Raw genomic sequence first — 16,781 nt, 5'->3', positions numbered from 1 at the left:
CTTCCTTTGGTTTTGTTTTGTATGTTTTGGGTTTAACGCCGTTTTTCAACAGTATTTCAGTCATGTAACGGCGGGCAGTTGACATAACCAGTGTTCCTGGATTCTGTACCAGTACAAACCTGTTCTCTGCAAGTTACTGCCAACTTCCCCACATGAATCAGAGGTGAAGGACTAATGATTTCAGACACAATGTCGTTTACCAAATAGTCACGGAGAACATACGCCCTGCCCCAGGATCGAACTCACGACCCCGAGATCCGTAGACCAAGGCTCTACCTACTGAGCTAACCGGGCGCGTTACTTCCTTAACTTCCTTTGGTATTCCATCAAATGTATAGTTGGGACAAAAGGAACCGTTATAGAAAACAAGACCTATCACTTAAATGGTGATGAGTACCCCAAGACAGCAGCTTATTGTCAGAGGAACAGGGGTATTGAATATATGATACATTGCATTTGTATACTGTACAGGAAGAAAATGTACAAAGATGTGCAAAACTGTATAAGATCTATAAATTTCACTGCTGTACCTTAAAAAGAAGAAAGTAGGTCAAAATGTCAGTTTTGAGATGTGTGTTCAAAACTGTACAAGTGGTTCAAATTTTATGGCAGTATTTTTAACAAGAGGGCCATGATGGCCCTATATCTCTCACCTGTTATCATTGCACTTAAGGACAAGTCTTCAAGGTCAAAATATCATAATAAAGATCATTCAAAAGAATTATGCGAAAATATAGTTGAAATTTTCTTAAAGTAACTGCAAAATTATTCTCAGATCAGGCCAGAAGTTTCATACAAGAAGATTTAATTTAAAGTTTTTTATATGGCCATATAGGGATAAGGAGTGTCTCCTGTGGGACGCCATGTTTTTCGAAGAATCAAAATTATCTCAAGGAATTTGGTAGAAGGTCATCAAAGGCTCATTTGTGTAAAATTATTTTGAAAACGGACCAGTAGCTTTTGTGAAGAAGATTTTCAAAGTTTTATATAGGGAACTCAAGTCCCACCCCCCTATCAGGGGCCATAACTACAGAACCCATGATGGGATCTGGCCTGTTCAAGAAAGGAACCGATATCTTGTGGTGATACAAGTTGTGTGCAAGTTTGGATAAAATAAAATCATAAATGAAGCTGCTATTGTGCAGACAAGGTCAAAATAGCTAATTTTGGCCCTTTCAGGGGCCTTAACTCTGGAACCCATTACAGGACCTGGCCGGTTCAAGAAAAGAACCGAGATTTTATGGTGACACAAGTTTTGTGCATGTTTAGTTAAATTCAAATCATAAATGAAGCTGCTATTGTGCAGACAAGGTGAAAATAGCTAATTCTGGTCATTTCAGGGGCCATCAATCTGGAACCCATAATGGAATCTGGCCAGTTCAAGAAAGGAATCGAGATCTTATGGTTATACAAGTTGTGTGCAAGTTTGGTTAAAATAAAATCATAAATGAAGCTGCTATTGTGCAGACAAGGTCAAAATAGCTAATTCTGGCCCTTTCAGGGGCCATAACTCTGGAACCCATAATGGAATCTGGCCGGTTCGAAAAAGGAACCAAGACCTTATGGTGATACAAGTTGTGTGCAAGTTTGGTAAAGATCAAATCATAAATAAAGCTGCTATTGTGCAGACAAGGTCAAAATAGCTTAATTTGGCCCTTTCAGGGGCCATAACTCTGGAAGCCATAATGGAATCTGGCAAGTTCAGGAAAGGAACTGAGATCTTATGGCGATACAAATTGTGTGCAAGTTTGGTTAAAACAAGTGAATGAAGTATTGCCATGCAATACAAAGTCCCCTACTGGAAGGCACCTAATTTTCTCTACTGCAGTATAACATAATGAACTGATATCTGTCAATGATGTATAAACAATATTGTACTACATATACAATATGTTATAACAACACACTTGGATTAAAATGTGCATATATAAAAACCCACAGTTGTTTTCATATTGAATTTTTTTGGCTGATTTTAAAAATGTTATCATGTAAGTTATTTATAGTAACAACAAAGGGAAATTAATCTTTAAAAAAAAAAAAAAAAAAAAATATATAATATAAGTCCACAAGAAACTCTTTACCAGGTAGAGATAGATCAAAATACACCTAAAAATTGGATGTAACATGCATGCTGTACCACAGAAAAGAGGTCTTGATTTTTTTCTACCGCCAGTAATAAAAAAGTTACAATAAAATCTATTTATAGTAACAACAAAGGGACGTAATTCTAAAAACAAGGGTGCCTCATGGTGGTGAACATTTGTTCCAAGTTACATCAAAATCCCTCCATGCATGAAGAAGAAATGTTCCGTACAAAGTCATTCTTGAATTTGACCTTTGACCTCTAAATATGACCTTGACCTTAGACCTAGGGACCTGGTTCTTGCGCATGTCATGTTGTCTCATCCAGGGGAATATTTGTGCCAACTGATATTTAAATCCTGCTTTGCATGACAAAGTTATAGACCGGACAGGAAAAAAAATCCTCTTGACCTTTGATCTCAAAGTGTGACCTTGACCTTTAAGCTAGGGTACTGGGTGTTGCGCATGACACGTCGTCTCATCATGGGAAACATTTGTGCCAAGTAATATTAAAATCCCTTCATGGATGGCACAGTTATGAACGGGACAGGAAAAAAACTCTGTTGACCTTTGACCCCAAATTGTGACCTTGACCTTTGAGCTAGGGGTCCGGGATTTGCGCATGACACGTCGTCTCATCATGGGGAACACTTGTGCTAAGTGATATTAAAATCCCTTAATGAATGTCAGAGTTATGGACCGGACACGAAACAGACCCTGTTTATGCTATGTTAACATTTGACTGCTTAGTGTGACCTTGACCTTTGAGCTAGGGGTCTCAAAGTTGTGCATGACACATCGTCTTATTATGAGGTACATTTCTGCCGAGTAATATTAAAATCCCTTCATAGATGGGAGAGTTATGGACCGGACAGGAAAAAAGCCTTGTTGACCTTTGACCTCCAATTGTGACCTTGACCTTTAAGCTAGGGGTCCGGGTTTTGCGCATGACACATCGTCTCCTCATGGGGAACATTTGTGCCAAGTAATATTAAAATCTCTTCATGGATGGGAGAGTTATGGACCGGACAGGAAAAAAGCCCTGTTGACCTTTCCCCTCCAATTGTGACCTTGACCTTTGAGCTAGGGGTCCGGGATTTGCGCATGACACATCATCTCATCATGGGGAACATTTGTGCCAAGTAATACTAAAATCCCTTCAAGGATGGGAGAGTTATGGACCGGACAGGAAAAAAGCCCTATTGACCTTTGACCTCCAATTGTGACCTTGACCTTTGAGCTAGGGGTCCGGGTTTTGCGCATGACACGTCGTCTCATCATGGGGAACATTTGTGCCAAGTATTATTAAAATCCCTTCATGGATGACAGAGTTATGGACCGGACACGAAATTGCGGACGGACAGTCGGACGGACGGACAGACGGACGGACGGACAGACGGACGGACGGACAGACGGAATGACGGAAAAGTGCATTCCTATAGTCCCCGAAACTGGTTTTCAACCAGTAGGGGACTAATAAAATCATAAATGAAACCACTATCGTGCAGACAAGAAATTGTTGACGCACGCACGGACGCACAGACGAAGGACGAAGGGTGATCACAAAAGCTCACCTTGTCACTATGTGACAGGTGAGCTAAAAAGAAGGAAGTAGGTCAACTGGTCATGATCAAGGGACCATGCCATCACTAAGAGTCATCAACTAGTTATATTTAACAGCATATGAAATATGTTAGAATATTATTGAAGTTTTTTTTCCAATATAACTCTATTCATATCTGAAACAAATAAAGAGCCATGACTCAGTAACAAGGCAATCGGTAACACCAATGGATGCTCCCCAAAGGAAATATTCGAAAAATTTGGCAATTCAAAAATAGGGTCATATGGAGTTATGGTTCTTAAGTACTGCACTTTCTCTCAAACACCCTAATAAATGTGCTATTAAAAAGTATAAAGTCAATCCGTTATATACTTTTCAAGTTATTCTCCAGACAATCTTTTATACGTATGGGAGATAATAAAAATACGATAATCTAAAGTTACTGTTCACATGTACTGCACTCCTCCTCAAAATATTCTATAAGAAATCAAAATTTGAAGAAGGTATCTCTTATAGTTAAGGAGAGATGCTCTAGCGAAGTTTGTAACCAAAGGGAGGTAATTAACAAGAGGACCATGATGGTCCTGAATCGCTCACCTCTTCCCACATGATCCAGTTTTGAGTATGACGTCATTTTTTCTATTATTTGACATAGTGACCTAGTTTTTGACCGCAGTTGACCCAGTTTTGAACTTGACCTAGATATTATAAAGATAAAAATTCTGACCAATTTTCATGAAGATCCATTGAAAAATATGGTCTCTAGAGAGGTCACAAGGTTTTTCTATTATTTGACCTATTGACCTAGTTTTTTAAGGCACGTGACCTGGTTTCAAACTTGACCTAGATATCATCAAGGTGAACATTCTGACCAATTTTCATGAAGATCCATTCAAGGGTATGGCCTCTAGAGAGGTCACAAGGTTTTTCTATTTCAAGACCTACTGACCTAGTTTTTGATCGCAGTTGACCCAGTTTCAAACTTGACCTAGATATCATCAAGATAAACATTCAGACCAACTTTCATACAGATCCCATGAAAAATATGGCCTTTAGAGAGGTCACAACGTTTTTTCATTATTTGACCTACTGACCTACTTTTTGAAGGCACGCGACCCACTTTCGAACCTGACTTAGATATCATCAAGGTGAACATTCTGACCAATTTTTATGAATATCCATTCACAAGTATGGCCTCTAGAGAGGTCACAAGGTTTTTCTATTTTAGACCTACTGACCTAGTTTTTGACCGCACATGACCCTGTTTCGAATTTGACCTAGATATCATCAAGATGAACATTCAGACCAACTTTCATGAAGATCCATTGAAAAATATGGCTTTAGAAAGGTCACAAGGTTTTTCTATTATTTGACCTACTGACCTAGTTTTTGACGGCACGTGACCCACTTTCAAATTTGACCTAGATATCATCAAGATGAACATATCAGACCAACTTTCATACAGATCCATGGAAATATGGCCTCTAGTTAGGTCACAAGGTTTCTCTATTATTTGACCTACTGACCTAGTTTTGATGGCACGTGACCCACTTTCGAACTTGACTTAGATATCATCAAGGTGAACATTCTGACAAATTTTCATGAAGATTTCATGAAATATATGGCCTCTAGAGAGGTCACAAGGTTTTTCTATTTTTAGACCTACTGACCTAGTTTTTAACCGCACGTGACCCAGTTTCGAACTTGACCTAGATATCATCAAGATGAACATTCAGACCAACTTTCACACAGATCCCATGAAAAATATGGCCTTTAGAGAGGTCACAAGGTTTTTCTATTATTTGACCTACTGACCTAGTTTTTGATGGCACGTGACCCAGTTTCGAACTTGACCTAGATATCATAAAGGTGAACGTTCTGACCAATTTTCATGAAGATCTTGTGAAATATATGGCCTCTAGAAAGGTCACAAGGATTTTCTATTTTTAGACCTACTGACCTAGTTTTTGATGGCACGTGACCCAGTTTCGAACTTGACCTAGAAATCATCAAGATGAACATTCAGACCAACTTTCATACAGATCCCATGAAAAATATGGCCTTTAAAGAGGTCACAAGGTTTTTCTATTATTTGACCTACTGACCTAGTTTTTGAAGGCACGTGACCCAGTTTCGAACTTGACCTAGATATCATCAAGGTGAACGTTCTGACCAACTTTCATGAAGATCTTGTGAAATATATGGCCTCTAGAGAGGTCACAAGGTTTTTCTATTTTTAGACCTACTGACCTAGTTTTTGACCGCACGTGACCCAGTTTCGAACTTGACCTAGATATCATCAAGATGAACATTCTGACCAACTTTCATAAAGATCCCATGAAAAATGTGACCTCTAGAGTGGTCACAAGCAAAAGTTTACGGACGTACGCACGGACGGACGCACGGACGGACGACGGACACCGCGCGATCACAAAAGCTCACCTTGTCACTTTGTGACAGGTGAGCTAAAAATGAGGCCAGCTAGAGTTATGGTTCTTAGTTACTGCACTTCCTCTCACTAAACTCTATAAATGTGTTAAGTATTGAGTCAATCATTTACTCTTTAAGTAACACACTGTAAAGTTTTCAAACATAATGGGAGATAATTCAAAAACAGGGTAAGTTAAAGTTATTGTTCTTTGACACTGCACTCCCTCTCACTGATTTCTATCAATATGTAAAGTATTAAGTTAATCACTCATATAATTTTCAAGTTATGCTCTTGACAAGTTTTTTATCACATAAGGGGAGATAATTCTAAAATGGGTTCAGCTAGAGTTATGGTTCTTTGACAATGCAACTCCTCTAACTGACCTCTATTTATATGTAAGTATCAAGTCAAACCCTTTCATAGTTTAGGACTTACGCTCCAGACAAGCCTTCTACAAAAAGAGAGATAATTCAAAAATGGGTCCATCCAGAATTATGATTCCTTACCATTACACTTCCTCTCAACCTCTACCAAACCAAAATACAAGCACACGCAAGCTTGTGAGAAGTTTACCATAAGCTTGCACAAGCTTACTGCATTCTTAACAAGAGGACCATGATGGTCCTGAATCGCTCACCTGTCCCCACATGAACTGAGTATGACGTTGTTTTTTCTATTATTTGACATAGTGACCTAGTTTTAGAGCTCATGTGACCTAGTTCTGAACTTGACCTAGATATCATCAAGATAAAAATTCTGACCAATTTTCATGAAGATCCATTGAAAAATATGGCCTCTTAGAGAGGTCACAAGGTTTTTCTATTATTTGACATAATGAATTAGTTTTTGAAGGCATGTGACCCAGTTTTGTACTTGACCTAGATATCATCAAGGTGAACATTATCACCAATTTTCATCAAGATCCATTGAAAAATATGGCTTCTATAGAGGTCACAAGTTTTTTCTATGTTTAGACCTAGTGACCTAGTTTTTGAACACAGTTGACCCAGTTTCAAACTTGACCTAGATATCATCAAGATGAACATTCAGACCAACTTTCATAAAGATCCCATGAAAAATATGGCCTCTAGAGAGGTTTCAAGTTTTTTCTATTATTTGACCTACTGACCTAGTTTTTGACCACATGTGACCCAGTTTCAATCTTGACCTAGATATTATCAAGATGAATATTATGACCAATTTTCATGCAGATCCCATGAAAAATCTGGCCTCTACAGAGGTCACAAGGTTTTTCTATTATCTGACCTACTGACCTAGTTTTTGATTGCACGTAACCCAGTTTCGAACTTGACTTAGATATCATCAAGATGAACATTCTGACCAATTTTCATGCAGATCCCATGAAAAATATGGCCTCTTAGAGAGGTCACAAGGTTTTTCTATTATTTGACCTACTGACCTAGTTTTTGACCGCACGTGACCCAGTTTCAAAATTGATCTAGATATCATCAAGGTGAACATTCTCACCAATTTTCATGAAGATCCATTGAAAAATATGGCCTCTAGGGAGGTCACAAGGATTTTCTATTTTTAGACCTACTGACCTAGTTTTGGAACGCAGTTGACCCAGTTTCGAACTTGACCTATATATCATCAAGATGAACATTCTGACCAATTTTCATGCAGATCCCATGAAATATATGGCCTCTAGAGAGGACACAAGGATTTTCTATTATTTGACCTACTGACCTAGTTTTTGACCGCAGTCGACCCAGTTTCAAACTTGACCTAGATATCATGAAGATAAACATTCTGACCAATTTTCATGCAGATCCCATGAAAAATACGGCCTCTACAGAGGTCACAAGGTTTTTCTATTATTTGACCTACTGACCTAGTTTTGGATCGGACGTGACCCAGTTTCAAACTTGACCTAGATATCATCAAGATGAACACTCTGACTAATTTTCATGCAGATCCCATGAAAAATATGACCTCTAGAGAGGTCACAAGGATTTTCTAATATTTGACCTACTGACCTAGTTTTTGACCGCAGTTGACCCAGTTTCGAACTTGACCTAGATATCATCAAGATGAACATTCTGACCAATTTTCATGAAGATCCATTGAAAAATATGGCCTCTAGAGAGGTCACAAGGTTTTTCTATTTTTAGACCTACTGACCTAGTTTTAGACCGCACATGACCCAGTTTCGAACTTGACCTAGATATCATCAAGGTGAACATTCTGACCAACTTTCATCAAGATCCCATGAAAAATGTGACCTCTAGAGTGGTCACAAGCAAAAAGTTTACGCACGCACGGACGGACGGACGCACGGACGGACGGACGACGGACGCTGCGCGATCACAAAAGCTCACCTTGTCACTTTGTGACAGGTGAGCTAAAAAGATTGCAGCCATGTAATATAATGCTTGCGGATGCTCGCATAGAAATTAAGTTTGCAGAGAAGTCTTTCTTTGCAAGCTTGCAGCCGGCATCCTGAGATCTAAAAATTAATACTATTTAAGATTACAACTAAGCTTGCGATAGAAATTAAGTCTGTAGAGATAGGCCCTAAAATTTTCAATGATAGAATTACATTAAATAAAGTCTAGAAATTAATTTCCAAGTCCTTGAAATAACCAAAAATGATTTCACAAATGTGAAGTTTATGATAGTTTTGTTAATATCAATAAAAGAAGTTTTAATTTTTAATTTAAAGTTGTGATCCACAAAGAATGACAACTCTTGCCTTGGGCTAGTACTTATAAGTAGAGATCTATTAGTTTACTTCCCTTGCAATTACACAATTGAGTGGAAAATGAAAACTGTTTAAGACACAATATCATACTTTTTTGCACAACAAAATCATTAAGGATTTATTCATTTGTGTTTGATTTACCCCTCAAGACATGGTTCCTATGATTCTGTCAACTTACATATGGTAAAAAATTAACTTTTAACAAGCCAATAATAAAACGAAGTACCAGTAGGTAAATAATAGTGCAGATAATACAGTTTTGCTTGTATCAAAATGTCACAATAGATCCACTTTTGTAATACAGAACACCTGGTAGGATTAGTAAAGGTGCAATTATATTGATCTCTATTTCCTATACCTAAAGTCTGCGGATAAGTCTTGCTTCGCAAGCTTGCAGCGGGCATCCTGTGATCTTAATACTATTTAAGATTGGGACTAGCAATCCTGTGACCTTTTAAAGCTCTTTTAGTTCAATGATACATATGAAAGGGAGGTAATATATTAAATCAAATATTAAATTTTTATGTCAAAATAAGTTGTTTTAAAAAATACTGTCCCTGATTTTTAAGTCTTTATATCTACTGATCACTACAAATATTGTTTTATGAAAGTGCGCAAGTTTCACAAACTGTGCAGTTTGTCAAATTAAAGGAAGTATATAATTAAATTTTTAAACTCTAACATTTAAAATGTCTCACAAACCTGAATAAGGTTGGGGATGATAGTGTAGTTTGCAAGCTTGTGCAATCAAAACTTAAGGTTGGATGTGAGTCGCAAATGTTTCTTTCTACACCCATATAATGTCTGCAAGGTTGAAATCTTGTTATGATTAAGTTCGCAAGATTGCACAAGCTTGCAATCTTATTATGATTGTGCAAACTTACAAGGTCGCAAGTAAGATCGCTAGGGTTCCAATCACAAGCATTCGCAACCTTACAAGCTAAACGCAAGATCTTAAATAGGTTGCAGGAAGTGCTCGAATTAGTTTGTGCAAGTTTAAATTACGGTTGCGATGGTTCCAATCGCAATCTTGCTGCATGCTAAAACAAGGTTGCCGCACACTGGTTAAGATCGCCACTGCAATCTTGCTGCGACCTTAATGCAAGCTTACTTTAGCTCGCTATTTTGGTTTGGGCTATCATTGTGTGAAGTTACAACTTAGTAAATGTATCTTCATTACTTTTTGAGTTATGCTCCATACAAGAATGTGACAGACGGACGGATGTACGGACGGACCTGAATCCAGTATAATAATTACACTAAAATTCAACTTACTTGTGAAGGAACCAAACACAGCAGAGCATGATACAGCACATGCTAGCCAGATTGTTACTATATATATGGCTCTCATGTTCAAATACTCCTATAGAAAACTGTTATAATTCATCCATATCCTCTTAGTTCTCTGAAGCTTCTGAAATATACAGACAGAAACAAAACCTTATATGTATGGAGATCGGGAAAATAAAGTTCTGTGATGACTACACCAGTATCTCATTCAGATTGAAGTGTTCTGCACAACTCCTACATTACAGTACCTCACAACCCCTACAGAGTGAAAACCACTTGGATTACCAAAGTACTTTAGTTACACAGTGGTTTATGTTAATGTTATTCTTCTTGAAGATTAATATACTGCTAAGTATTGTCATGAGACAGATTTTAAGTATCAACCTCAAAAATTAGTTATACGATTGGTTTAGAGATGTTTGCTCTTTAGTGGTGTTGTAAACGGCCTAAGAATGTAATACTTTTGCATGAGAATATAATACTGCATAATACTCTTGCATGAGAATATACTACTGCATGATACTCTTGCATGAGAATATACTACTGCATGATACTCTTGCATGAGAATATACTACTGCATGATACTCTTGCATGAGAATATACTACTGCATGATATTATTGCATGAGAATATACTACTGCATGATACTCTTGCATGAGAATATACTACTGCATGATACTCTTGCATGAGAATATACTACTGCATGATACTCTTGCATGAGAATATACTACTACATGAAACTATTGCATGAGAATATACTACTGCATGATATTATTGCATGAGAATATATAACTGCATAATACTATTGCATGAGATTATTCTACTGCATAATACTATTGCATGATATACTACTGCATAATACTACTGCATGAGAATGTACTACTGCATAATACTCTTGCATGAGAATGTACTACTGCATAATACAATTGCAAGAGAATGTACTACTGCATAATACTATTGCATGAGGATATACTACTGCATAATACAATTGCAAGAGAATATACTACTGCATAATACTATTGCATGAGGATATACTACTGCATAATACAATTGCAAGAAAATATAATACTGCATAATACTATTGCATGAGGATATACTACTGCATAATACTATTGCATGAGGATATACTACTGCATAATACTATTGCAAGAGGATATACTACTGCATAATACTATTGCATAATACTATTGCGTGAGGATATACTGCTGCATAATACTATTGCGTGAGGATATACTGCTGCATAATACTATTGCATGAGGATATACTACTGCATAATACTATTGCATGAGGATATACTGCTGCATAATACTATTGCATGAGGATATACTGCTGCATAATACTATTGCATGAGGATATACTACTGCATAATACTATTGCATGAGGATATACTGCTGCATAATACTATTGCATGAGGATATACTACTGCATAATACTATTGCAAGAGAATATAATACTGCATAATACTATTGCATGAGGATATACTACTGCATAATACTATTGCAAGAGAATATACTACTGCATAATACTATTGCAAGAGAATATAATACTGCATAATACTATTGCATGAGGATATACTACTGCATAATACTATTGCAAGAGAATATAATACTGCATAATACTATTGCAAGAGAATATACTGCTGCATAATACTATTGCATGAGGATATACTACTGCATAATACTATTGCATGAGGATATACTGCTGCATAATACTATTGCATGAGGATATACTACTGCATAATACTATTGCAAGAGGATATACTACTGCATAATACTATTGCATAATACTATTGCGTGAGGATATACTGCTGCATAATACTATTGCGTGAGGATATACTGCTGCATAATACTATTGCATGAGGATATACTGCTGCATAATACTATTGCGTGAGGAAATACTGCTGCATAATACTATTGCATGAGGATATACTGCTGCATAATACTATTGCATGAGGATATACTACTGCATAATACTATTGCATGAGGATATACTGCTGCATAATACTATTGCATGAGGATATACTACTGCATAATACTATTGCAAGAGAATATAATACTGCATAATACTATTGCATGAGGATATACTACTGCATAATACTATTGCAAGAGAATATACTACTGCATAATACTATTGCAAGAGAATATAATACTGCATAATACTATTGCATGAGGATATACTACTGCATAATACTATTGCAAGAGAATATAATACTGCATAATACTATTGCAAGAGAATATACTGCTGCATAATACTATTGCATGAGGATATACTACTGCATAATACTATTGCATGAGGATATACTGCTGCATAATACTATTGCATGAGGATATACTACTGCATAATACTATTTCAAGAGGATATAACACTGCATAATACTATTGCATGAGGATATACTGCTGCATAATACTATTGCATGAGGATATAACACTGCATAATACTATTGCATGAGGATATACTACTGCATAATACTATTGCATGAGATTATACTACTGCATAATACTATTGCATGAGAATATAATACTGATTAATAATACTGCATGAGGATATACTACTGCATGAGAGCACTTTTACATGAGAATATTATTTTATGAGAATGGAATACTTTTGCATGACAGTAGAATACTACTGCATGAAAATTGAATAGTTTTGCATAATTATGAATACTACTGCATGTGATTTACTTTTGCATGAGAATACTATTGCATGAGAATACTACTGCATGAGAAACATACTTTTGCATGAGAAACTAGTATTATTAACTTTATAAACAATTAATGGTAGCATTATTTTCCAAAATGTGTTTTCCTAAGCTGAGCATTATAATGCAAGATTGCTCACAATGATTCTCATATAACTTTGAAAGTATTTTATAATAACAAAATACTTTATTTACCAACTAAAACAAGCCGAATTAATACAGATTTTTACTATGCCCCAACGATAACTTGATATTTACAAACATAAATAGATTATAATGGAACATAGGGAATTCAACATTTTCCTAACATGTTACAATCTAAATATTTCCAGGTTTTATACCAACTACAAATTAGCTCAGTGGTAAAGCATACAGTCCAAGTTCAACAGATCTTTTGCCGTGTGGGTTCGAAACTCGGCATCGACAATTAATTTTTCTTTTAATTTTTATTTCACTTTAAATTGCATAAAAATCAAGATTCCTTCATGAGCTCCGTGACAACACAACAGAGAGGTATCTAAAGGCGATATGGCAGATCAGAATAGTTTATTACATAACAAAGATGATATTGATTAAATGCATGCACTTAGCCATGCAAATAATGAACATACTAGTGTGTTATATATAGACATATATACAAATACAAGTATGCCCACGAGCAGAATGTCGAGCCTAACAGCACCTTTGACCTCTAAGTGTGACCTTGACCTAGGACCTAGGGACCTGCTTCTTACGCATGACACTCCGTCTTATAATGGTGAACATTCATGCCAAGTTACATCAAAATTCTACCATGCATGAAGGAGAAATGCTCCGGACAAACTTCAATTTGACCTTTGAGATAGGAACATGGGGTTTGTGCATGACACGCCTTCTCATTGAGTTAAACATTAATGCGAAATATAAACAAGATTGGTCCATGCATGTCAAAGTTATGGTCCGGACAAAATTGGACGGACGCACGCACGCACATACACCCAAAGTGGCGACTATATCGAGCTCACCGCAAGCTTGCTCGACAACAAACCATCAAAGAAAGAAACAAAAATACGGAAGCAAAAATGAAAACGAATAGGGAAAACAAAAAAAATATGAAAAAAAGAACAACCCTTGTGAGGATTCGAACCCACGAAACGATCTGCTTACACCCAATTATTGTCTGCATTTTAGCCAACTGAGCTATGTTGCCATATACTTAGTGGATATTTGAAATGAAAGAAATACTAATATTTGCTTGTCAAGTAATGTGCAAGCATTATGAATGGTTATTTCATCAGTTATCATGATTTAGACTTGTCCTCGCGTTTCGGCGGGAATCACGTTATCATTGGGGATTAGTACTATAGTACAGGCAGGCTACAATAAAGTTATGATTCATGGCCATGTGTTGTCAAAACATGATAATAACAATATATGATACACTATCTCATAAATAGTGTGTACAGTCTGATAGCCAACATATCTAATATAAGCTGTATATCCATACACTTAGGTCAATAGTGGGGGTGCAATAAAATCATTGTTATAAAATATAATCTCACCATTTTTGATCATATACATGAACATTTATTTTTTAACTTTAACATGGCTTCACTGTTACGCCAGGTTGAATAAAACTGCTTAGAATTTCTTATCAAGTTTTTTCGCGACTTGAAGTATGATGTTTTGTTTTTGTTCTTTTAGTTTGGTTTAACGATTCGCTGTGTTCACATAATACAATGATTATAGGTCATACTGTGACTATCCAGCTTTTGATGGTTGAGGAAGATCCCAGGTGCCCTGGCTCCATGCATTACTTCATCACAGGCAGACACCCAGGTAGAACCACCAACCTTCCATAAGCCAGCTGGATGGCTTCCTCGTCCTCACAAGGAGAATTCAACGTCCTGAGCAAGGCTCAATCCCACATCGGTAAAGGGCAAGCGAACTGAAGTCAGCAACATTAACCACTCGGCCAGGGAGGCTGATTGTAGAATTATAAAGTCAATCTATTCCACTATACTACAAATTATGATTCCTGAGTTATCCTGTTAATATCAGTGGTCAACCTTTTTAACCTTTCTGTTAAGGGCTCTTAGCAAAAAATAAATGGTTAAAAATATTACAATAGTTAGTGTGATTAGTACCCTTTAAAAGTTCTATAATGCTTGGAATTTTATGTTGAAATCAGACAGAACAGCTGTCCAAATAGAGAATATATATAATTACATGGTTAGAAAAACACTACTTTCAGTGTTGCATATAGACCCCTAAAGGGAGATAATATAAACAAGAGGGCCATGATGACCCTATATCGCTAACCTGTTAAACTTGGCATTGAAATCATCAAAATAAACATTCTGACCAAGCTAAGAAAAAATCTTGAAGATAATGGGTCATAAATGTGGCCTCTACAGTGTTAACAAGCATTTGCTTTGATTTGAGTGGTGACCTAGTTTCTGACCCCACATGACCCAGTTTCGAACTTGGCATGGAAAAACATTCTTACCAAGTTTCATGAAGATATGGTCATACGTATGGCCTACAGAGTGGTAAAAAGGTTTTCCCTGATTTAAGTGGGTGACCTAGTTTTTTATCCCACATGACCAAGTTTCAAACTTGACCTAGGAATCATCAAGATAAACATTCTGACAATGCTTCAGGAAGATAGGGTCATAAAAGTGGCCTCCAGAATGTTAACAAGCTTTTCCTTTGATTTGACCAGGTGACCTAGTTTTTTACCCCATATAACCCAGTCTCGAACCTGGCCTAGGAATCATCTAGATAAACATTCTGACCAAGTGTCATGAAGATAGGGTAATAAATGTGTCATCTAGGGTGTTAACAAGCTTTACCTTTGATTTCACCTGGTGACCTAGTTTTTGATTCCACATGACCCAGTTTCAAACCTGGCCTAGAGATCATCAAGATAAATATTCTGTGCAAGTTTGTATCAAATCAAAGCATAAATGAAACCTCTATATGGCTGAAAAAGCCAAAATAGAACATTATTGTCCCATTCAGGGGCAGTAACTCTAGAACCCATGATGGAATCTAGCCAGTTTTCGAAAGAAACCAAGACATTCTTGTGACTTCAGTTGTGGGTAAGTGTGGTTAAAATTGTAAGTAAAGTGTCACTTCTATCATGTTCACAAGGTAAAAATTAACAAATTATGTCTCTTTCATGGGTCAATCAGGGGCCGTAACTCGGGAACCTATAATTGGATCTGACGGATTCATCACGGAATTAAAGATATATTGTTGCTGAAGATATTTTGCAAGTTTGTATCAAATCAAACCATAAATGAAGTCTCTATATTGCTGCAAAAGCCAAAATAGCAAATTTTGGCCCTTTATGGGGCCATACCTCTGGAACCCATGATGGGATCTGGCCAGTTTTCGAAAGGAACCAAGATATTATGCCAATACAAGTTGTGTGCAAATTTGACTAAAATCAATTGCAAAATGTGGTCTTTATCGTGTTCACAAGCCAAAATAGCAGATTGTGGCCTTTTAAGGGGCCGTAACTCTGGAATCCATGATGGGATCTGGCCACTTTTGAAAGGAACCGATATATTATGCCAATACAAATTGTGTGCAAGTATGGTTAAAATTGAAATGTGGTCTCTATCACATTCACAAGAAATTGTGAACGAGCGGATGATGGCCAGACCGCGGACGATGGACAAAATGTGATCACAAAATTTCACCTTGTCACTACATGACAGGTGAGCTAAAAAAAATGGACACAATAATTATTTCCTTTATATAAATTGATAACTAAACAAGGGCGCCATAGTCACAAAATATGCCCGTTGAGAGCTTGTTAATTGTCATTCTTGTATCTGACCTTTGACCTCGAAGTGTGGCCTTGACTTAGATGTAGGGACCTGGTTCTTGTGCAAGACACTCCATCTCATGATGGTGAGCATTTGTGCCAAGTTACATCAAAATCCATGCATGAAGAAATGCTATGGACAAAGTTTGTTGACGCCTTTTGCCCGCCTGCCAAG

General features: G+C 36.8%; 1 protein-coding gene across 5 annotated transcripts in view; it reads right to left on the bottom strand.

Moving 5' to 3' along the window:
- Positions 1-16,781, bottom strand: part of LOC123548894 (uncharacterized) — a 90,097-nt gene that overhangs the window by 39,209 nt on the left and 34,107 nt on the right. For all 5 annotated transcript variants that reach the window (XM_053545890.1, XM_053545891.1, XM_053545894.1 and 2 more), the window contains one exon: positions 10,078-10,216. In XM_053545890.1, the coding sequence (XP_053401865.1) occupies positions 10,078-10,153 (76 nt within the window). In that variant the 5' untranslated portion in view covers positions 10,154-10,216. The remainder of the gene's footprint in view (positions 1-10,077; positions 10,217-16,781) is intronic.

Source organism: Mercenaria mercenaria, chromosome 6, assembly GCF_021730395.1.
Source record: "Mercenaria mercenaria strain notata chromosome 6, MADL_Memer_1, whole genome shotgun sequence".
NCBI classification, from domain to species: domain Eukaryota; kingdom Metazoa; phylum Mollusca; class Bivalvia; order Venerida; family Veneridae; genus Mercenaria; species Mercenaria mercenaria.
This window is presented reverse-complemented; position numbering and strand designations above follow the sequence as displayed.